The sequence below is a fragment of the Stegastes partitus genome, unplaced genomic scaffold (genome assembly GCF_000690725.1).
Source record: "Stegastes partitus isolate 25-593 unplaced genomic scaffold, Stegastes_partitus-1.0.2 Scaffold286, whole genome shotgun sequence".
Lineage (NCBI taxonomy): Eukaryota > Metazoa > Chordata > Actinopteri > Pomacentridae > Stegastes > Stegastes partitus.
The window spans coordinates 514,246-537,561 of NW_007578017.1; the positions used below are offsets into that span (position 1 = coordinate 514,246).

General features: G+C 46.8%; 1 protein-coding gene across 5 annotated transcripts in view; it reads left to right on the top strand.

The window, feature by feature from the left end:
• Positions 1 to 21,567, top strand: part of myo1b (myosin IB) — a 60,413-nt gene extending 38,846 nt beyond the window's left edge. Inside the window, exons 9-32 of one of the 5 annotated variants that reach the window (XM_008282790.1) lie at positions 137 to 240; positions 1,503 to 1,650; positions 2,361 to 2,479; positions 3,004 to 3,090; positions 3,185 to 3,250; positions 6,917 to 7,021; positions 9,003 to 9,065; positions 9,318 to 9,518; positions 9,771 to 9,997; positions 10,293 to 10,493; positions 11,428 to 11,521; positions 12,665 to 12,814; positions 12,922 to 12,990; positions 13,079 to 13,165; positions 13,520 to 13,606; positions 14,640 to 14,726; positions 15,605 to 15,691; positions 16,959 to 17,033; positions 17,117 to 17,251; positions 17,891 to 17,997; positions 18,088 to 18,220; positions 18,843 to 18,995; positions 19,168 to 19,298; positions 19,376 to 21,567. In XM_008282790.1, the coding sequence (XP_008281012.1) occupies positions 137 to 240; positions 1,503 to 1,650; positions 2,361 to 2,479; positions 3,004 to 3,090; positions 3,185 to 3,250; positions 6,917 to 7,021; positions 9,003 to 9,065; positions 9,318 to 9,518; positions 9,771 to 9,997; positions 10,293 to 10,493; positions 11,428 to 11,521; positions 12,665 to 12,814; positions 12,922 to 12,990; positions 13,079 to 13,165; positions 13,520 to 13,606; positions 14,640 to 14,726; positions 15,605 to 15,691; positions 16,959 to 17,033; positions 17,117 to 17,251; positions 17,891 to 17,997; positions 18,088 to 18,220; positions 18,843 to 18,995; positions 19,168 to 19,298; positions 19,376 to 19,508 (2,849 nt within the window). In that variant the 3' untranslated portion in view covers positions 19,509 to 21,567. The remainder of the gene's footprint in view (positions 1 to 136; positions 241 to 1,502; positions 1,651 to 2,360; positions 2,480 to 3,003; positions 3,091 to 3,184; positions 3,251 to 6,916; positions 7,022 to 9,002; positions 9,066 to 9,317; positions 9,519 to 9,770; positions 9,998 to 10,292; positions 10,494 to 11,427; positions 11,522 to 12,664; positions 12,815 to 12,921; positions 12,991 to 13,078; positions 13,166 to 13,519; positions 13,607 to 14,639; positions 14,727 to 15,604; positions 15,692 to 16,958; positions 17,034 to 17,116; positions 17,252 to 17,890; positions 17,998 to 18,087; positions 18,221 to 18,842; positions 18,996 to 19,167; positions 19,299 to 19,375) is intronic. The other 4 variants (XM_008282791.1, XM_008282792.1, XM_008282793.1 and 1 more) reach the window with 4 other exon arrangements.
• Positions 21,568 to 23,316: the final 1,749 nt, after the last annotated feature.

Here is a 23,316-nt window from a genome sequence, read left to right on the forward strand (position 1 = left end):
ATCAGATCATTTAATACGTCACCTTATAACCGTCAGGCCCATTTTTCTGGGCGTGTTGGTGTGAGGGATGTATGATTTGAATTGTCAGTTTGCAAATGAAGTGGAAACGAGCGTCTGTGTGGTTTGTGTGTTGCAGAGAAGCTAAAGTTGGAGCGGGACTTCAGCAAGTACAACTACCTGAGCCTGGACTCGGCCGCGGTCAACGGACTGGACGACGCAGCCAACTTCAGGACCGTCAGAGTGAGTCACCTTAAACCCAGTTCACGTTTTAATGACTCCTGGACTCCTTCATGGAAATGATCTTTGGTCTATAAAACTATAAACCGCTGGCAGCAGCAGCAGCACGCTCCAGGTGACATTCAGCCCTGAGGTAGTGTTTTTTTTTCTCGTTGCGTCACCCCGGGTTAATATAAATCCTGCTCAGAGGGCAGCTTGAATGGTCCTTATCTCCTTGACATAACAAACCAAAAAAGTGTGTAAAAGTCATTCTTCCCGCTTGTGAAAACACTCGGCCTTAGTTTCCCTCCCGCCTGTTGTAAAACCAGGTGAGCTTTGATCCGAACCACCAGAAAACCTGAACTGTGAGGTTTGCATTGATTAAACACAGAAAGTTCCACGTGTGTGTTCATTTAACAAACTGTCAGCGTGTAGCAGCTCATTATTATCTCTATGTGCAGTATTATGTGATTTCTTCGTGCCACTTCTCGTCCTCCTTCCAGATCGGATGTTGTGTCTATTAGACTCTCTCTGCTGCGCTGCATTGTTTCAGTCCTCCTCGGCCACCTTCTGTCACAGTCTACGATACTCCGTTTCCACTTCACATCCTGCTTCTCATCACCTCTCACGCTGAGCTGCTGCACTATTCCCTCGTACAGCTGCGTTTCACCAGCGGAAACACGGGAGGACATTCCCTCCGAACAATGAGTCGCGCCACACGGCATCCTCTGCTGCACTTAGAGACGGCAGCACTCTCCTCCCTCAGACATTTAAAGTTTAATTAACGTGTTATAATTCTGTCCTAATAATAAACTCATTCATTCATTAGTTGTCTGTTTTGTGAGCTATGAACAGGAAGTGATTTCATTTTTTTTGCATAAGTATGACGGACTGGGATTCTGTTACAGACATTTCAATATTCAAATGGGAAGTTTGAAGGGTCCATTGAAACCTCTTTGTTTACCCCATAAACTACAGACTGTTGGATGAAGACCTGTTGGTCCGGTTGACACAGTTTATTTACTGGTGCAACACGACCTGGTTTAATCTTTTTTTCTCATTTAACAGTGCCAACATGCACAAATACACGTCTGAGTGTTTAATACCAGAACCTGTGCTTATAGGAGACATCGGTACCTGGTTTAATTCATGCTGATGTCAGCAGCAGTCTGACAGCTCCTCGTCTCTCTGCTGTGTTTTCACCTGACTTGCTGTTTCTATGTTTTCCGCTAACATCCACCAACATTAGTCAGTAAAGGGACTTGTGTTTTTCACCGTCCTCCCAGAACGCCATGCAGATCGTGGGCTTCATGGAGGACGAGGTCCAGTCGGTGCTGGAGCTGGTCGCGGCCGTGCTGAAGCTCGGCAACATCGAGTTCAAGCCGGAGTCTCGCTGCAACGGCACAGACGAGAGCCGCGTCAAAGACAAGAACGGTGGGTTCTACAGCGTTTGGATGGACCTGCAGCTCAAAGCGGTTCTGATCAGCCGAGCTGCATGTGTTCAGCAGCGTTTCTGTAATCCTCACATTGGCTGAGTAACGTCTTCATTGCTTCAGTGTAATTGCTTTACCAGAACATTTACTGTGAATACTCCTGAAGGCAGCCCTTCTGACCCAGTTGGCCTGATCCAGAGCCACTGCCCCCCCTGTTGGCTGCTTTGCTCCCCTCTCATGTTCCTGCTCTCCAAATATGTGTGTTTTATGATTTGCATGAAAAGACCTGTGAGTGTTATCACCGTCGCAGCTGCTCTCTTTAGTCAAACATGTCATTTACATGCTTCCCTCGCTGTCGGTGGCACCATCCGTCTCACTCCAACAAAATAATGTTTAATGGGAATCAGAGGCTGAATGTGTTGCTCAGATCTGAGTCTCGTGCTTTTGTTTGTCAAAATAACCTCCCTCTGTTTTCAATTTCTACCAATTTGATTCCTGTTTTACCAGAGTTATTAATACATATAAATAATGAGCCTTATGTTTTAATCAAAGTCTTCTGATTCTACTCATGACATCCCAGTTTCATGTTCATCTGCAGAATAAGACACCAAATAACACCAGTGATGAAGCAGAAGAATAATTATTTATTGCCCTTAATCCTTGCAGAAGTACTTCTTTTGTTTGTAAGTGTTCCTCTTGTCTGCCTTGTAGATTTGAAGGAGATGTGTGAGCTGCTGGGGATCGAGCAGTCGGTGCTGGAGAGGGCCTTCAGCTACCGGACAGTCGAGGCCAAGCTGGAGAAGGTCTCCACCACCCTGAACGTGGCCCAGGTCAGACACGAAGCTCTCTGGCTCGCACCGCTCACGTCTGTCCTACTTGTGTTAATGTTAACACACACACACACACACACACACACACACACAGAGTCACGATGCATGAACCGATAAAGGGCCATTCCTTCCCCTCGACTTGCTCCAGCGGCTGCCGACTCTGATCCATGTCAATGCTACACCAGAATCTCTCCATTATAGATGAGCAGTATTCCTCCTGGAAACTGGGATGTAGGTCATGTTTTTAGAGGTTAGTGAGTTCACTCTGAGGCTGTAAACACGGGCCAGACGCAGAGGAGGAAGCGATTCAGAGAATTAACCTGACTTTAGCAGAGCCACGGCCTGTGTTGGTGTTTTTTTCATTCTAATCTGTTTATCCACAGTTTTTATGAATTGATGAGGCTCTCTGTCTTTCTGAAACCTGAGTATTAGCTTTTTTAAATGCATTTTTTAAAGGCACAAGAATGTTTTGTATCTATACGGATGTAATGAAAATAAATCCTCCAATGATGTATTGTTCACAGGCCTACTACGCCCGAGATGCTCTCGCCAAAAACCTCTACAGCCGCCTGTTTACCTGGCTGGTGTCAAGGATTAATGAAAGCATAAAAGTGAGTCACGTCTTTTAGCTGGTTACTTATTCTGTGGTTAACTGACAGTCCTGGGCTGTCGCTCTGTATTCCTGACCGTACCGTCTCCCTGCAGGCTCAAGCCAAAACGCGCCACAAGGTCATGGGTGTGCTGGACATCTATGGCTTTGAGATATTTGAGGTAAGAGACACAGCAGATCAAACCGGCGATTTTGGGGGTTTTTTCCCCGATAAGGACAAAGTCAGACCACCCAAACATTTCATTACATAGAAAGTAATGCCGCCCGGGGCTGTTTGCATGTTTCTGTACCTGTGTGGAGCTTATCAGCGAGAACTGAGGGCTGATAAATCGCCACCATCAGATTAGTTCAGCTTTACTGCTCTCAGGGGGGAAATGATTTCTCAACGCTAAAATCAGCATTTCACACATTTTCACGTAGAAAAATAGCCCAAAAAAAAAAATCAATGCTCAGCTCGGCGTCCTCCACGGCGGTTATATGTTACGGATACGCCGTCCAGCACGTTTCACATTAAGGAGCATCTGATAGCTCAGCAACAGCACATACAGCAGCAGGTAATGGGTTTTACAGTCCATTATGTCGGTCACGTAGCAGCAGCTACAGTCTGCATCTAAATAAGCACATGCATGCAAACACATGTGAGCTGGAGCAGTAAATGTCCATAATGTTCCTGTTGCTTGATGCCTTCAGTCCCCCCACATGTTTATGTCTGTTTCATCACCACTGCCTGTTCATCCTCACTCACTCTCAAGTCCTTCCTCTCCTCTGGCTGTTGTGTTGTGTCTGGGTCACCAGGATGGAGTAAGTAACACCTGCACCGGCCTGTGTGCTGTGCCAGTGTGCATGCTGTGATCCGAGCTCCCGTTGGCTTAATTCAGCTCCTCGTTAAAGACTCAGGGCTCCCGGTGTGCAGCGGAGCCACGCAGCTGAAAGGATGCTAAAGAAGCCTTTGCATCGTTTGAATCCGGCCAGCGCACTCGGTTTCCAGTTTAATCAGTACATCTAGCTGGAAACAACGGGCCCGCAGTGGGTCCGACGTTTGTGGAGGGTGCTGAGTCATGTTCAGCTTCCAGACGTCTTTATATCAGTGAGTGAAGACTGAGTAGACGGGCCACAGGGCTGCAGGAGTTCTGCTCGGTGTACTGAATATACCGACAGCTCCGTGTGCTGCTGCTGGATTCAAACCTGTTGTTTGTTAATATAAAAGTCTAAAGAAATGGTTGACTATTTTGGGACATGCATGCGTCTGTCTGAGATGAGGGGGTTGATACCACTCCCGTGTTTGGACCCCGACGGCGCCCAGAGAGGACAGGAGGGGCTGAGGAGGGCCACGCCTGCCCGGTTCTGTCCCAAACTAACACAGCGACTGTTTCTCGGCCGGAGCAGTAATTTTCTGACGACCCCGGGGAGTCGGCACCCCGTCGAGAAGCAGCCCGACCTGTAACAGAACCCTGTAGAACTACACGTGTCCGTTTGACGCTGTGTGGACGAAAACAAGCAGGATGACGTGTTCATTAGTTTGCAGTGACAGAACCGGGCTGGCGAGCTGCTGGGTTAAAGCTACAAGTCACCAACAGCAGCTGTAGCTTCATGTTTAGAGCAAAGCGAGGCGCCACCTTTAGGAGCAGTGGCTGTGTTCATTTCAAATAATGTTGATTATCAGGATGACATGTACACAAGAAATGTGCTGAAGTAGGAAAATTGAGGGAAAATTAAATAACAAGCTACAACAAGTCAAATGTAAAATCCTAAAACATTTCTTTTCGACCAGAAATCCACCCTCCACCCTCCTACGTGAGTGTTCTGATCAATAGTGACTCTGTGCTTATGCAGCAGATTAACATGCGTTTTAGAGAAAACAGGCTGAAATTATTCTAGTTTTTGTTTCATTTGGGGGATTTTTGTTTGTTTTTTTGCCAAATAATTTAGAGTTCATGAGCCGGGGACAAAAGTTTTACCTCAAATGTCCAACTTTTACCAATAACACTCCCAAAGACCCTCATGTTATCAATAAAAGTTTATGTGTATTTTAGAACAACCCAGAGGTTTACTGTCAAAATATTCCATCTACCTATGATGTTAACACCATCTTAGAGAGAAGCCCTGAAAATGAAAGTGGACTGTAACCAGCGGTCAGGAGGGAAATCGCTGTGTCCGTAGGAGTGGTACCAATCTGTTCATCCAGATGTGTTCCCCAAAATGTTGAGATATTTCTTCACCAGGTTCAGAAGAAGCTGATGTTTGAACTTGTTTTGGTGCGATACAGCTAAAGACAGATATGAGCAGCTTCATAACCTTGTCCTGCATTAATTATATGACACTGTACTGATTCTTTTTTTTTATTTCATTTTTTAAAAACTCGTGTGTATTTATAAATAGTGCTCCCTGTGAAGTCTTGCCAGCCGCTGTACTTTCTTCACCTGGTTGACTTTTAATTTGTAATACAGTAAAACATAATGCGAGGACTTCCCCCCGCCTCGGGAGACGTGAATCATCACCTCTGAGAAATGATGCCATTAACTTCAAATGGACTTTTGAGACGCTTACTTCCTCAAGCTGCCGTTAGCGCCTCGTCATAAAACATCAAAGTTTGTAGGCAGGGTTTTTTTGGTTTCTCTGACATATTTCAGCTGGTGTTCGCTGCCACTTGGGAATAGACGCGCATCAGTTTGCTGCTCAGTGTGTGTGTGAGTGTGTGTGTGTTTAGGGGTGAAGATGACCTTTTGGTTTCTCAGCAAAAGGAAACGGAGTTTGAACATTATGAAATAATATTTGTCCCGTTTCCTGGTCACTGAGAAACCCTGCTGCGTCCTTCATCCCGACCTCTTAGACTAAACCTGCTTTTAAAACTCTAACCAGTCGTCAGCAGTGAACGCTCCCCTAACACCGTGTGCAATGAGGCCTTCTGCCGAGAAGCATGACTCACCGTTCGATGGTCATAATCGACTGAAATGATAATTCAGCGATGCGGGAAAAGGGTTAAGGCTGTTGAACAGTTAACACTCCATCAATGTTTAATGAAGTCTGTTATAATTTACAGCAACTTGTTCTGATAAGGCTTTATCGCCATATGTCTCAGCAGCAGAAGTCACCGCTATCAGCTGCTCGCTGCCCAGATATATAAAATGTTTACTCAGGTAGGGTTGTCCAAGAGATGAGATGGAAAATCCCTGCAGGTGCTGGTTTGTTCAGGCTAATTATTGTTAGCATCACATCAGATTTGAAGCCTCCTCTGATCTGAGCAGGCATTTATAGTCCAGGAGAAGTACTGCTGGACTAATGTCTAAGATTTCAGTTTTCAGATTGTGAATGTGTTTCCATGACCAGAGGCGTTATTGTTCTCAGGTCCATGAACCTGTGTCAGCACATCAATAAGCTCAAGCTCTCCTCATCAATGCACACTGGTGCAGCCGTCCTTCAGAACCAAAGTCGATAGAAGTTTAATTCAAAACCGACAAATCTGTGCAAATACATATATATGTATTCGATGACAGTTTCAGACTGCTAAGTGAGCTGGAAAATCTAACTGTTTAGTAGAGATTAATATTGAATCCGCCCCTGCACATATCGACATGACAGCAAAAAGAGAGAGACAGGTTTAAAATGACCTTTGCCATATACCTCAGCTCGGCTATAGAAACGCTTTCAGATATGTCGAGTCTCCACATTGGCCCTTATCCAATCAAAAAACATCCATCCAGTAGACAGCACTGCAGATCCCTCCAGGCAGACCGAGCTGTTTTCCACCACCTTCAGGATTGTGAACATTCTGACATTACCTGCAGCTGATTGTGTTGTTTTGCCTCCTGCTGCTGCTGCTCTCGCAGGACAACAGCTTTGAGCAGTTCATCATCAACTACTGCAACGAGAAGCTGCAGCAGATCTTCATCGAGCTGACCCTGCGCGAGGAGCAGGAGGAGTACGTCAGAGAGGTGAGTTTCAAACATCCAATGAACTTTACCAATCTTGGTTGTTAGAGCGGGTCGTGACCTGTTGGTTAACTCGGTCCCGCCTGTAGCTCTGGTGGCCATCTTTCACCTGCGTCTGCATTATTCAACATGTCGTCACTCAGTTTGTTGTGTTGACGGCTCATTACAGCATTAACCCATTCATCTGGTTAACTCCTGCAATCCCACATCAGTGTGCAGTCCTGCCCTGAAGCCAAACAGAGCTCTACATCATTTACGTCCTCCATCCTGTCGTCGCTCTGTCTTTACTCTCCGTCCCCCCTCCGCCTCTCTGTGGACTCTCAGGGACGGAAATGATCCCTCACTCCGCCGAGAGTAAACACTCCCCGTCGTGGGCCTTTAAGCTCTGTTTGTTTTCAGAGCTCTATGTATGAGTGACCCCCACACCCCCTCCCCACTAACAGCACCACCGATGATATTCCAGCCCTGGCTTCTGTCCAGTACGCTGCATGGGAAAATACCACAGTGCTGGAGAAAGAAGGGAGGCCTGCCAATCAAGAATGTGGCCAGTCACCCGTTGGTTTACGCCACGCCTTCTCCCTGCACCCCCCTCCCCCCCAGAACATCATGTCACATCGCGTCCATCAACCTGTGTTCCCGCTCCATTAGTAGCCGCCAAGCTGATGGCAGCGAAATGGGTTTTTCAGGAGCCGGTCGACTTTTTGAGGGGACGAGATAGAAAGTGTTTTTTTTCTTTTTCCTCTCCGGCGACGCGGCTTTGAGTCGTGTCCTTGGATAATATGGAGGCAGAGGAGCAGAGGAGGCCTCTAGAACACAACATCAAAGCAGCAAGGACAGTTCTGGCTATAAGGACGGATGTACCAACATTTAGACTGATTTAATCATTTAAATATTAACTATCAGAGATGCGCTCAGCTTCACGATGAAAGGATAGAAATAAGAACTGCACTCAGACCCATTTATGTTGCTTTAGTGTGCATCCAGACATCATGTAACGTTTGCATCTCTCAGTATGAAATTATAAAGCTTCAGATGAGAGTGAGGGATGCAGAAAGTGCAGCTGTGTCTTTAGGTGTGCACATCTTTATCAGTTCATGTTTTGATGAAACTGGAGCAGTTACTAAACGCCAAATACGTCCCACGTCTGCACAGACGCAAGGGTACGCATCATCCTCCCGAGGAAGCAAGGTTCTGCACAGACCGTTCTGTGGACGTCAAGCCCAACATTTGTTGTTGTGATTCATCGTTAGGAGTAGTAATTAAAGTAGTAACTGCTGGACTCTGGACATGCTCTAATCATACATGCTTCAGTGCTTTAACACGGTGGAGAGTTCTCCAGGAACCCTGAGCTACGTCTGTCCACTCGTTGACACGGTGCTGCTGCTCAGTCCCGAACCAGCTGCTGCGTCCTGTAGAAGTGCAAAGACAAAGCCGACCCTGAAGCAATGCGAGCATCGGCTTAGCGGGCCAGACTGTACCTACTGTAGTACGAGTAGCATCCAGTCAGTCACACCATGAACTGGCCTTAAGCAGTGCGTCTTCATCATTTTCTCTGGTCTGACTTGTTGTTGCAACGTAACAAGTCAGCAAGAAACAGACGCGATTAGACCGATGTACAGCAGCAAGAAGTTTAATAATTACAGCCTGCTCTGATAAATGTTGTTATGCAACACATAATGTAATAATGGAAAGCAGCAGCTCTGTGTCTGGTGCTGAGCTGCATGCTGTATCTGCCTGTTGGAGCTGATAAACGGTGCAGAACTGTCTGCAGATATCTGCTGTGAAGCCACTGAATTAGATAACGGCTTCTTCTGCAGATCAAGTACTGGACCAGATCCTCGGTATTGTGTAAACTCAGGTGGACTTGAGCGTGTCACCACATCAGCCACTGCGTTCTGTGACAGTCTGCGGTGGAAAAGATGTCTTTAGAAACTATAGAACAGAAGGAAGTGTGCCTGTTTGACCTCCGTGTGCTTTGTTGCAGGGCATCGAGTGGACCAACATTGAATATTTCAACAACGCAATCATCTGCGACCTCATTGAGAATGTAAGTCCGTCTCCACAGTCTGGAGATCACACAAACCAATCCGACATGTTGAGTCTGACTTTGTGCTCAGCCTTAGACCTTGACTGTAGGGAGGATTATTTCAGGTGTGTGACTCAGGTGAACAGGCTTTGTAGCTTCTTCAAAACCGGGTTTTGCAGATTATAAATGTTTGTTTTTTAAAAACACAAAATGTGATTATTGACTGTTTTATGGTTCTTACCCTGTGCCAACATGTGCGTGTTGTTGTTCCAGAATCAAAATGGCATCTTGGCCATGCTGGATGAGGAGTGCCTGAGGCCTGGGACGGTGACCGATGAGACCTTCTTGGACAAACTGAACACCATCTGTGCTGAGCATCAGCACTTTGAGAGTCGCCTGAGCAAGAACTCAAAGTTCCTCACTGACCACAGCCTGCCACACAGCTGCTTCCGCATCCAGCACTATGCCGGGAAGGTACTGCAGACTGCACACACAAGGATGAGGAATGAAATGCAGCGTTTGGTTGCTAAAAACAGAAACAGATACAGACACACTGATGTTACCTGGTGCAGGTGGTAGAGTAATGTACATTCTAATGGCATGCATTCAGTTTGCAGGAATATTAAAACTGAAATAACTAACAGTTAATATTTAGCACGTCTTTGTCCGATAATAAAGGAAAACACAGTTGAGCATTTCCTGATTTTTTTTCCGCTTTCTGTCAAGGTGCTGTATCGGGTCGAGGGCTTTGTTGACAAGAACAACGACCTGTTGTACCGGGACCTGTCCCAGGCCATGTACAAGGCCAACCACAGCCTCATCAAACAGCTGTTCCCCGAAGGAAACCCAGCCAAAGTCAACCTGAAGAGACCCCCGACCGCTGGAACCCAGTTCAAAACATCAGTGGGCACATTGATGAGGAACCTGCAGACCAAGAACCCAAACTACATCCGGTACGACTGGTCCTATTAATCACACAGAGAGTGCTGACCAGTGTGTAGCAGCTGTTCTCACTGTTTCAGACTAGAATATTATTAGCATGTTGTGTGTGGATGAATCTGGACCCACACAAATAGCTGACATGGAAACTGGACTGAAGCGGGTCAAGCTACTGTTAAGCTGCTATTAATTCAGCTTCATTTTGACTGCATGGTGTGCTCATGACGCTCTCTGATATTTAATGTGGTACGTATACGCTCTAAGCATCATCTCACTCTAACTTGAGCAACCGGTTTTCTGTCTCCACAGATGCATCAAGCCCAATGACAAGAAGGCGTCCCACATCTTCACCGAGTCTCTGGTCTGCCACCAGGTGCGCTACCTGGGCCTGATGGAGAACGTCCGCGTGCGGAGAGCAGGCTACGCCTTCCGCCAGGCCTACGAGCCCTGCCTGGAGCGCTACAAAATGCTCTGCAAAAAGACCTGGCCACACTGGAGGGGCCCTGCCAGGTAACAGTCGGGTTTATCCTGAAGCTGTGGCATTAAGGGGGAAGTTCATCTGGTGTAGAGGGGTGGGGGTCTTCTCACTGGACGCTTGCCAAAACAAATTCCTCCAAGGTTTTGGTGAGAAAAATGTGAAAGTGAGAAACGCTCCCAGGTGTGTTTGGCTGAGGCGCTGAACTCGGAGCGTTCCCAGTGGAGAGTGTGACCGGCGCTAAGCGCCTGCAGCGGTCAGCTCCCAGGTGTGACTGTGTAGCTGTGTGAATGTGAAGTAAGTTCTTCCTGGAAATAAGGGTTCAGATGACTTTCCCAGGATAAACAAGGCCCAAAGGAGGGACGTAATCAGTTGTACTTGACAACAGTTCACCCAGCAGCCTCTGTATGTTTCTGAGGATGTAAATTATAATCTGGGGTAAAGTGCTGTTGGGGGGAAGCTGCTTTGTTACCTCATCACCTCAGAAAATGTTGTTTTATCACTGGTGGCCTTGTGACTTGTGTCCAGCTGTATTATTCCAGACTTTACTGAGCAGAGTTTGGGGTATTTCCACATTAATGATGTGAGAAACCAGCAGCGTTGTGCCACATAGCGGCTGGTTGCTGAGCAGAAGTCAGGTGTCCTCTGCCTGAACCGGGACATGTTGAGACGTTTCGTCCTTATCTGTCTCCTCCGCTCTGTATCTGCATGTTTCATCCACTGTAAAATCCCTGATGCCCATCTGCTCTACCTCACATTGGTGTCGTGTTATTCACTTTGTGTGGTTTCAGTCTCCCCCTACAGTGTTCTCTGCTGCTCTCGTCATTCTTTGTCAAACTCATTGTCGGCGCCGTGCTCTCTTGTCCAAACCCCCGCTGCTCCTATACAGCAGCGCTTATGTCTTCAATGGCCACATGCAGCGTCGAGCGTGCTTTGGATGACCCCTCTGAATCTTCTGGCTCCCCACAGGGAAGGAGTGGAGGTGCTGATGGCCGACCTCCAGGTTCCAGCCGAGGAGTTTTCTTACGGCCGCTCCAAGATCTTCATCAGGAACCCAAGAACGGTACAGTATATACATTTGTAAAGAAAAGACAAAGCAGCCCTATGACCTTTAAGTCTGAGGTTTTTTCCAACTGGTTTTGACATCTGCGTGGTGTTCCACTAGATCAAGCTGCTTTAAAGTCTAAACGCTGGATCCAGGGCGCTCCGCTGCCTGTTTTCTCACAGTAAGATGTTTGTAAAGCAGGGTGGGCTGCACTTGGAGCCCCCACTCCAGCAATTAGCATGCAACCACCACTCTGAAAACACATGGTTTCACTTAGCTACCCCGTATAACATGGGAAATGAGCTTCTTTAGTCGGTGCTCGCAGCCTCTTCAACGGTTCAAGCCTGCAGCGTTTGAATGTACTTTCTGCCCCCACCAGCAGCAGAAGACCAAACAGAGCTGGAATAACATGAGCTCACGCTGGGAGAATTTCTGCTTCTATAATTGCTTTTTCTATCTGATGAACTTATCTCCTTCACATATCTGCTGGAGTCACATAGAGTCTAGTGGAGGAGGTTCTGATCCAGGTTTCCAGACCACATTTCTTCTGGTTGTTGATGGGTTTAGCCACACCTCCAGCTCGGTGGTTACCAGTGTTTGGAGAAAATATAGAACAAGACTTAAATAGACAGTTCAAAGTAAATGGGAGGTAATGGGGAAGGTCTGGGGTGTATTAGGAGGGATAACAAATGGAAAAAAAACTCTTTTCCTGTGTGTAGCTGTACAAGTGATATGAAAAGGCCCGCGGCACTCTGCCCACGGATGAACAAATTGCTTATTGCAGGACAATAAATGTGGCTGTCACATCCCTGATAAAGATAAGTTCGTTCACACGGGTCATTTTATTGTCCTGCTCTGAGCCCAGCGGTTGTTTTTCTCTTACAGATGGAGCGGACTTTGCTCTTGTTATTGCTGAATCAGTATTTGCTCGATTTCTTTCTTTTTTTTTTTTTTTTTAATCGATATTTGTATTGATTTCATGGGAGGTTAACCTTTTCCTCTCAGCTTTCCCTGTGATCTTATTGATGAGATTAAAACGATATTTTACCTTTCAGAAGAACAGTCGATGTTGCTAGCAGCTGACTTTTAACCAGACATCACGCTGTGCATGAGGCTGCCGTCTCGTTGTCTTGTGCGATTCATTTTCTGCTCCGTCTGCAGCTCTTTTTCTTGGAGGAGAGGAGGAGGCAATGCCTGCAAGACCTGGCCGCGCTCATTCAGAAGATCTACCGAGGATGGAAGTGCCGCAGTCGGTTCCTGCTGATGAAGAAGAGCCAGGTCGTGGTGTCGGCTTGGTACCGTCGATATGCGGTGAGGCTCTTTTGATTAATGGCGCTTGAAACACAAAGCGAAATAGACGTGTATGCTCTGATGCATTTAGTCTTGGTACTCAAATGTCCCCCTTTTCCATCTCACAGCAACAAAAGAAGTACAAGCAGGTGAAGAGCGCCACCACCGTGGTGCAGTCGTACACCAGAGGCTGGCAGGTGGGCAACTTCCTGTGAATAGAATCTAATGTCGGAGGAGCCCAATCACCACCGAGATGAAATTAAAACGTCTGCTTGTTCCCACCAGGCACGCAAACTCCTGAGAGAGCTGAAGTATCAGAAGAGGTGTGAGGAGGCGGTGACCACCATCTCAGCCTTCTGGCACGGCACCCAGGTACTGACGGGTTAAAGAGCAGAGCCACAGAACCGAGTCAGCCTGCCTGTTTTCATTAGCCCTGTTAAGGCCTGAACACTTGACAGTATTGCTTTAAACACTTTGTTTTGTTCGTTGTGTGCAGCGTTCCTGCCTAATGGCACCACAGCGTTGCAAAAGTTCTGTTCTTTAACAAAGCTGTCCTTGATATTATTGCTGCTGTTCCTCCTTTAATCCTGCTCCTTCTGCTGATCACATAACTCCCACTATCTTTTTTTTTTCTTTCCCCCCCTGTTCCTTTCAACTTTCCTTTCTTGATTCTTTCCTCCTCACAACTTCAACCTGTCGTACCTAACGCCCACCGCATCCCACCAGGCACGGATGGAGCTGAGACGTCTAAAACAAGAAGCGCGGAATAAACATGCTGTGACAGTAATTTGGGCATACTGGCAGGGAACCAAGGTATTTCCACCCAGCTGTAGTGTGTGGCTGTCGCAGCTGTCTTCCCGTCCCTGTTCACCGTGTCCCCTCCGTCCCATCTCACTATCAGACTGCCTAATAGTGTCGCTGACTGAACCTGGGTCCGGCCTCTGGCCTGATTAATGAACCTCATTGTTTGTCCTGTTTCTGTTTTGTAGCTGGTACCTGTAGGTTTGTCTTGACAGTTCCTCCACTAACATGTTCAGGTTGTTGCATTGCATTGTGGGTAAATGCACTGAGCCTCACTCAGAGCCGTGGCTCAGAACCTTTAAACCTACACGTCTCCATGTTGGTTTCTGTTCCATGTGGTGTTCTAAATGTGTCCCGCTTCTTCTTTAATGTAATAATTACTTCAGCCGTACGTTGTCTGGCCCACAGATGGTTTCCTCTGTTTCTCTCTGTTTACTCTGGCGCATGCTGAGAGGCTTCCTTTTAATATACTGATATTCTGGCAGCAAAACACCAGAAAGCTCTAAATACACATCAAATTACAGTTTGTCAATGTGAGGGCCCAAAAGCTGCTCCTTTGTGAAGCCTCAGCCACTGCAGGCATCAAATCTATCATTATCTAATCAGGATTTACTGAACTTAGCAGTATTATGGTCTGGCGCGTGTGTGCTGGTTGTTAATAATCAATACAAGTATTTCAAGGTCTCGTATCTGCCAGCCTCCACCGGCACACTCGCTGTAGATGGTGCTTCAGATAGCTCAGCTGTGTGAACTTTGTTCTTCACCAAGATGAAGGCTTCTTATTGGTCAGCCACTTTATCACACGATAAATAACATATAACCCCCCCCTCCTGTCATGTTTTATTTCTTTAATCCTTTTAAACCAGAGTTATGAAACGTGAACGCCAGTCATTGTTGAGAACGTCCCACCTCCTGACGTGGTTTCTTGTTAATCATCAGTCTGTGTGTCCTGATAACACCTTCTCACACGTCCCCTGTACCTGTCCTGGGGCAATAAAGTTTTGATGGAAATTAACTGCCTCCACAACTGCCACCGTTTCATTAGGCCCGGAGAGAGCTGCGTCAGCTGAAGGAGGAGGCGAGGAATAAACATGCCGTATCGGTCATTTGGGCCGGCTGGCAGGGCACCAAGGTATTTGGGAAGCCTGTTGACTTGACTTGCCGTGATTCTCCGACTTGCCGCCTCCATCGACACCCTCCCACCCCACCTCCCACAACAAACCCCCTAACATATCCATCAGTCCTGCTCCACTCATTCCAAACATTTAATTCATGATATGAGGCGGTTTACCAAACGCCCCGTCACATCCAGACGACCGGCGACTGGATGAAATGACCAGTCTGACTAATGGGAGCAGAATGGTCATTTTCAGCAAAGCCTGTCTTTACCGCTCTGTCTGCTCAGTCAAATGATCATTTTCCTGACGTAAGTACTAGTTTGTGAGTCCAGGTTGTGCAGGCGGTCCCTCTCCATGGCAGACGCTGTCTCACACACATGCATCAGGGGACAGCCGTGTCCTATTTGGACGTGTTTTCAGCTTCTTCCTCTGAGGTCCATGCTTCGCTGCATGCCGCCTGCTCTCTCTGCATGACTTCCTCCGCTTGTGTAGCTAATGCATGTTTTATTCCTGCGTTGCGATGCTGTTTGTCTTTTTAGATGGACCCGTTTGGATCCTTAGAGGTGACCTCCGCTGCCTGAGTTGTGACTTTTGCTTCTTCCCCCGTTAGACTCAGAGTTCCACTAAAGAGCAGCGACTCTGATGTGACCCACAGTTGCATGTTCATTCCTGGATGCTGGAGCAGTAGCGCTGTTACAGGCTCTTAGTGGCCACACAGGCTGTGTGTGCAGTGTGTGTGTGTGTGTGTGTGTGTGTGTGTGTGTGTGTGTGTGTGTGTGCACATTTGATGTTTCTGACCTCAGGCAAAACGGTGTCTGCCTCTTCTTCCTCTCATCTTCTCCTGCTTCATTTGTTCCCGCTCTCTGTCTCCACCCGCCCACCACCCGAACAGGCTCGCAGGGAGCTCAGGAGGCTGAAGGAGGAAGCCAGGCGAAAGCACGCTGTCGCTGTGATTTGGGCCTTCTGGCAGGGACTCAAGGTACCTACCAGCCCCACGGCGCAGCCACCACCAGGGCTGCCACCTGCCCGACACCCCTGAACCTCCTCAGCAGTCTTTGCTATCATCCTCAGGAAGCCAGGCTCCACCCAGTGCTGTGATCGTGCTTTTTTTTCCCCATTCCAGCAGTATTACAGTTAGCTTCTGTGCAGCGATCTGAAGGCTTCGACTCGTAGGCATGAGTTCTTATGTGGTCATTGGTGTACTAAATCAGTTAATATGTCCAGTGATGAGGTCAAAATCTACCGTCACAGATTGTTTTTATTTTGCAGAGCTGACGGTGCTTTCAGGCCAAATCTATTCACCACAGATCTGACCTCATATAGTCGGTCCACCTAAACATTTCCACTTATTACCAATTATTTCAGCAATGAGCAGCTCAGTTTATATTTGCACAGGTTGTGAGACTTCTAACGGCGCTCCGGCACAATGGAGTCGATGGAATTTTATTTAGTTTTTCTTCAAACAATGCAGCCCGCAGCCTGAGGTTGCTCCAGTAATAATAATCCAGATCCTCACATCCACTGTGTTCACCGTAGTGTTTATTAGGCAGGAAACAGTTTGCAAAAACCAAGGCAGCGATAAAACAAAAGTGTTTAAGGTTAGACTTCCTCATTGTCTGAAGAGTTTTAGCGACAGTTTAGATGATTGCTGAGAAGCAGGTGTTTTTTCCCCCTTTAGGGATTTTGTTGCTGTGAATGTGAAGCATCACTGTCTGTGTCTCTGATCCTTTTTTTTTAAATGTCTTTCTCTGTCTGCATCATCAGCATCTGTTAAACTAACCCATAAACCGGCGCTGTTTGTGTGTGTTCCTTCTGCTTGTCGTTGCTTCCTCTGTAGGTGTGTGTCCTACTTTTTGGTTGTGTTGTGTCCACACGCTGTCGTTCTTCTGCAGCGTTCATGTTTCCGTTAAGAGACCGCCTCTCGCTTCACAATTCACGCTGCACCTGTTTACACATCAATTTGTGCAATTAAGGTCAGCGTGAAGGTTGTTTGTCATCACCGTCATTGCCTTTCCAGTAATTAATTTGAAGCAGTTGTAATTGTGATTAATTCCAACAGATTGGCGTTTGTGCGTTCCAGTTGTCGTTGTCTGTGACTAACCAAATGTCAAGTGTTATTTGAGTGTGCTGTGTGCTGGATGCTGTCATCCTCCTGTCAGCGTGTTCCTTATCTCTGCTGCTACACATCAAACCAAGAGGTGGAGAGAAGTGATTGACGGTTTATTTCTCTTCTTGTGCTGTAACAGGTCCGCAGAGAGTACAGGAAGTTCTTCAGGGCAAATGCTGGCAAGAAGATCTACGAGTTCACCATCCAGAGAATCGTAAGTCGGACAAGAAGGTACATATTTTTGATGGTTTGTCATAGTGTAAAGAAATCTGACTGTTTGTCCGTGTGTGTGTTCAGATGCAGAAATACTTCCTGGGCCTGAAGAGCTCCATGCCCTCCATGTCACCCATAGACAGGAAGTGGCCCGCCAGGCCGTACCGCTTCCTGGACGGAGTCCACACGGAGCTGCGGCGGATCTTCCACCTCTGGAGGGTCGGTCACAAACAACCCGACAGCTTTACATTCAGTCAGACTGACTCCGTCCATCTCAAATCATCAGCGTCCGTCTGCTGGACCAGCTCTCATTGGCTCGAGAGCTTTTCTAAAATCATAAACTAGCAATATTTAAAATGGGATCATGAGCTTTTAGATTGATATATATATAGAGAACTTTCCAAGATAACTTCTTTTTTTATTTGCCATCAGCCCAGTTTTAGCATGTTTTTTTTTTTAAATTCGAGGCTACGTTTAAATGAAAATATTTCGAGAACTATTAAAGAAAAAAGCCTGAAACGTTCATCTCATGATGTCATTGACCGACGGTGTTGGACACGTCGACCAAACCGTCTGTGATCACGGACGACCTGAAATCTGCAAAGAAATTGAGGCTCTTCCTAAAACGTCTCATCTTAGAGCAGAAAATACCAAAACTAAAGTATTATTGATGCTGCAGGTATGATCAGTAAAAACCAGTAGCATTGGTAGAAAATGATGATTTGAGATGGAATGAGACGATGAGCTTGTCAATGTTTTTGTTATCTAAAGAGAACAAGATGGGCAGCATCACAGATATCTGTAAAAAACAAAAAATAGATAATACAACTTCTACTAACTTGTCTTGTGTTTGTTTAGTGCAAGAAATACCGAGGCCAGTTCACAGAGGAGAGGAAGGCGGTGTATGAGGAGAAACTGGAGGCGAGTGAGATCTTCAAGGATAAAAAGGCTCTTTACCCGAGCAGGTATTTAAAGCCCCTGGTTGGCCCATCTCTAAGTGAAGTATCCCACACCTTGTGTCCCTCGTGCTGTAATTGTCTTTCCCTCTGCCTCAGCGTGAGCCAGCCTTTCAAAGGAGACTATCTGGAGATCAGCAAGAACCCCAAATATCAGAAGCTCAACAGCGCCGTGGATGAGAAGGTCCTGCTGGCTGATGTGGTCAATAAGATTAACCGAGCTAATGGAAAGGTGAGGAGGGTCACACACACACTATAAAATATCTACTATTCATTTAGTTTGTGTCTGAAAAGGACGGCTGTGGTTCAGGTGGTAGAGCGGCTTGTCCTCCAATCATAAGGTCGGCAGTTCGATCTCCTCCACAGTCGAGGTGTCTTTGGGCAAGACACTGAACCTGAAGTTGCTTCCAATGGCAGGCAGCAGCTAGCATGGCAGCTCTGTGGCCGCTGGTGTCTGAATGTGTGTGGATGGGTGAATGAGAAACACACTGTAAGAGCAGACCATCTACCGTTTACCATTTCACCAGAAGCCCAACATTCAGGCTGTGATGTTGCGCTGAGCTCGTCCACACGGAGCCCAACAGGTGTTCAGCTGTTCTGATGTATAATTCACCTGGCTGCACAGCTACCTGGCGTTTGCTGACATCTTAACAACTGGCAGTGCTTTTGTTGGAGCAGACGTTTCTGGACCGGTGCATTATGTTTTAAACCTGCTCCGGCTTCGAGCTCGGAGACATTTAAAAATGCATCTAACAGCCCACTTTGCTCTGTGAGCTGGCTTTTGATTTATAACGTCGGCTTGTTCCACATTGTTGGAGCAGCTACGGAGTGAACAACCTCTGCTCCGTCTGCAGGGTACCGCTCGAATCTTCCTGCTCACTAAGAAGAGCGTCCTCCTGGCTGACCAGAAGACGGGCCAGGTGAAGGCCAGCGTCCCTCTGCCCGACGTGGCCAGCGTGTCGGTGAGCACGCAGAGCGACGGCTTCTTTGCTCTAAAGCTCAAAGAGGTGAGACATGTTTGTGGCATTGTTGTTCAGTTCTGGTCTGGTTTCTTTAATCCAGATTTATTACAGGCAACAAAGTGGAATTGATGTTCTCATCTAGAAAAACATAAAGTATTGATGAAAGCCTGCTCAGACCACCGTGGTTTGTCTGAAGGTCGTCTTCTTTTTGCTTCAGGGGTCGGCTTCAGCTGTCAAAGGAGACTTCTTGCTCAGCAGCGAGCACCTGATCGAGATCATCACCAAGCTGCACCGCATCGGGGCCACGGCCGCAGACCGGGAGCAGCTCAACGTCGACATCTCAGACGAGTAGGAAAAGTTAAACCTTGTGGCTGTGCGTCCTCCAGCCGGACGATGTTTTGTGACGTGTTTTTTCTGTGCGGCAGGTTTCTGGTGCAGTTCAAGCAGGACAAAGTGTGCGTGAAGTTCATCCAGGGAGGCCCCAAGAACGGCAGCAGCGTGTCCTGCAAGCGCAAGAACAACCGGCTTCTGGAGGTGTCGGTGCCCACGACGGCGTAGAGCCGCCTCCTCTCTGCTTCCACTGCTGTTCATGAAATGATGCTCAGTCTGGGGGTGACTACACACAAAACAAACAACCCACCACCCACTCCAAAACTCTGAACTCAGAACCATCACACCCACTCTGAGCCCAAAACGTGCAGTTATTTGGCCTGTTGTGTAATTTTCCTCCAATCTCCTCTTCCTGTCAGATTTACGACGGCACCACTACAGCTGTACCGTGGGCAAAGAAATCCCCGATCAGGGTTGCATGTCATAGAAAATTAGGTGAAATGTTTTCCTGGTGTTTTGTAAATCTGAAGAGTTGACGACGGTTCAAATCGTGTCGGTGCACACTGACTCCTGTACACCAGCTGAGAATGATTGTTCTGCCTGGACGGTAACGCTTTTAGTGTTCAGAGAAATATTCGGAGAACTTTGTGACGAGCTCGAGCCTCGACTGGTCCGCGCTCATCTGCCTTTAAGCCGCTCTCGCTTTGAGACAACGGCTTGATCTTTGAGATGAACGGGAAACTTTTGGGCTCGGCCCGTCGTTCTCTGACCAACTTGAATGCTGCACTTGCTTCGGCCTCTGTGTAACCAAAAGAGGATGACCTAGAAAATGAATCTGATTGTATGTTGTATTATTTCCTCTCTATATATTTTTTCTCTCTGACGGGAAGCACAGCGTGCAGATGAGAAGTCAAATATAATTTGCAAGATTATTTTAAAACCACGTCTGTATCCATTCCTACGTGCCATTGAACGGATCCCGTGACTTGTCGCGTGTCAGTGTTCCAACACGAGCCACATACGGAGCCGTGCAGGCGATCGGTCCAGTCGTCTACACTTAGTGACGACATCGATGCCAAACCAGCCGTTGAACAGGGAGCCTATCAGCCTGTAGTGGTCATTTCTGGTATGTTTTAATCGCGCTGCACATGTGATCAATTGCCGTTTCCTCTACACAGTACAGTTCTTTTCAAAGCTTTACTCCATCTGCAAAGAGTTCTAGTGAACTGAATCCATATCATAGATCACCATGCATGAGTTAAGAAGACCTCTTATCACCGTGTGGACTGGACTGGAGAACGTCCGGCCACAGGACGCTGAGGTGCCCACATCAGCTCCACAGTCTTCACCAGATTCAAAGTGAAACCCTTGAAAGTGACATTTTTTTTTGTGCAATAAGTAAAATGTTTCGTCTCTATTATTCTCTTTGCAGCAAAGCCGTAGTGAGACCCCCCAGCAGCTCCCTGGCTGTAGGATAGGCTGTACATAAGCTCGCTAGGCTGCAGCTCTGACCTGGACGCGGGCTTCTTTAGTATCCTCATTTTAATGGCTGTGTTTGTGAAGTAGCTGTTCTTCGCCACTGCAGCTTGAGCTATCGTAGTGCTTGACCCACTCCGACCTAATGTGTATTTTTCGAGGGGAAAGACCAAATATTTAAGAGCACATGACCGTAGATATCTGGAGGAATTGACCAGTTTCAGCTTTTGTAGTGCACTCATGTAAAATACACACATGGTATTCACATATTTACACGCAAGCCAAATCAGAGACATGAGAGTGTTTCCTGGCATGTTGACGATGATGATGATGTGTGTTTGTACTGGTAGAGGGGTTTGTTCTTCTGGTGACTCTGTGAGCGATAACACAGCCAAACTTGGTCTAGTCATGTTTTGCGATCTGGGGTATTTTGGTTTGTAAGGTGATTTTGTATTTTTTTTTTTTTTTAATGTCACACGTGACACAGGGAGAAACCAGTTTGTTGTCCCACGCTGGGGACCAGTTGAGCTGAATGCTAGTTTCGATGTGCTTTTCTTCCTCGGCTGCACACTTTGAGTGCAGTTTTCTCGCTAGGGCAACGCCTCCCTCCCCATTCTCTCTCCGTTTTGTATTTGAACAATGGCTAGAACTGCAAAAATGATGTCTGCATTCTTGTGTGCCTAATGTTAACCTGTGCTAAGAGACAGAACATGGACGTGTTTCAGTAGAACTCAGTGTATCATTTACAAGTAATCTTTTTTAAATTAAATAAAAATCAGTAATAAATAAATGTCGCCTGAGCTTCTGTGATGCCATTCTTATGTTGTGTTTCATTTATTGTAGTTTCTGCATGTCCTCCGTACGTTCACATGAGTAACTCTAACATTAAAGACTCTGACTCTTTGAACATTATTTTCATTCAGACCCATAAAGTGCAGCAACAATCAGTCATCAGCACATCTCGCTGTTAAACCTCACATTCCATTAGAGGGCCTTGCTTGCTGTTTATCAGCAGCATCAGCCGAGGCCTGGCCCGGACCGGGAGTCTTATGGGGGTTAGCAGCGTTGGGGCTGGACGGCCGAGCCTCGTAGTCGAGCAGCTGGCCAGATGTTTTCCATCACATCTGGGGAGAGCTGTCCTAGGGTTAAATTCCGCGGCTTTGGGAGAGCTGCCGGCAACAGGTCTCCAGGGAGCAGCCCTCAGATTGAACACAGAGTGGTAAAAATAGCATACCATTTTGGGCTGCCCAGTACCCGGTTCCCACCACTCTGCAGGCTGGGAAAGGAAGGCGGAGCCGCAGCCTCCCAGTGGAGATTCAAGTCTCGGCGGGATTGCAGAGGAATTGGACAATGCACAGTCCCATCTCCTGGAAAGCCTATAGCGCTCCAAATGTGATGCAAATCTGCATCAATCCAACAAAGACCGACACACGCTGAGCGGGTTCTGAAGAAGCCCTTGTTGTTTAACAGAGGATCTCCAGAGAAATAACGTGTTTTATACCAGTTTAACCAGTTTAACCAGCGTTACATCAGTTTTTGTTCTTTTTGAAGCTACATCTACCTAAAACCTTCCATATATAAAAGACTGTGTTGATATGATCACACTGGAAGGTGAACACTCAGTCCTGCCTCCCTGAGTGGGAGGCGGTCTATGTACAGTAGGTGATGCTGCTCCAGGGATCGGGTAGTCTCTGGCGCCATCCAGTGGACATGAGGGGACATTACCAGGAAGAAGAAAAACCAGCTAAATGGATGAGGGATGAGGACAGTGGCTGTTTGCTGATCTGCTGTATAAAGCCATAACTAATGAATTATCACAGGTAGAAAACATTATTTACAGCCTTTTATGAAGTGTTCCTTATGATGAGGTTTTAGAGTTCTTTGTAGATTGCAGAAGCGTTACAAGTTTTGCTTCAGCATTTGCGAGTCCCGCTGAGCAGTTTCCTGCATTAGACAACTGACTCAGTAACATGTTGTAAAGCACATTTTAAAATGATAAAACAATTCTCTTTTCTGTACGGTACGACTCACTTTACCGGCTAAAGCATCATTTAAGACTAAGAATAGTGAGTTCAATGACATTGTCAGTGTTCATATTTAATATATAAACATTTCAATCTCCACACAGTTAAACCTCATATATAGGATACTGACAGGAGAGGAGGGGGAGCCAGGCCACTCTGGGGACTTTATGGGAGTTTCACATCCTGCTGCAGCGCTGCTGGCAATAAGGGAAATGAATAAAAAATGTGAGTGTACCATAAGTATGTAACTGACTTTGCAAGACGTACGGTGGGTTGTTGCACCAGCATCTCTCTGGAGCCTCGTAATCATTCCGTCCACAGCGCTGCATAGATAATAATAATACAGCATAAAACACACTGACACATGACTGGAAGCCTACTGCAGTGTATTATTTCACCAGCACCTCCTAGTTCTGCTTTCACTTGTGTGATGCACCCAGTCAGTGAAATCATCCTTGTCCAGTGATTGGAGGAGAAGATGGTTATTGGTTGGATTCAGGTGTTTTCTCTCTCACACAGTCTCACTGCTGCCTGTC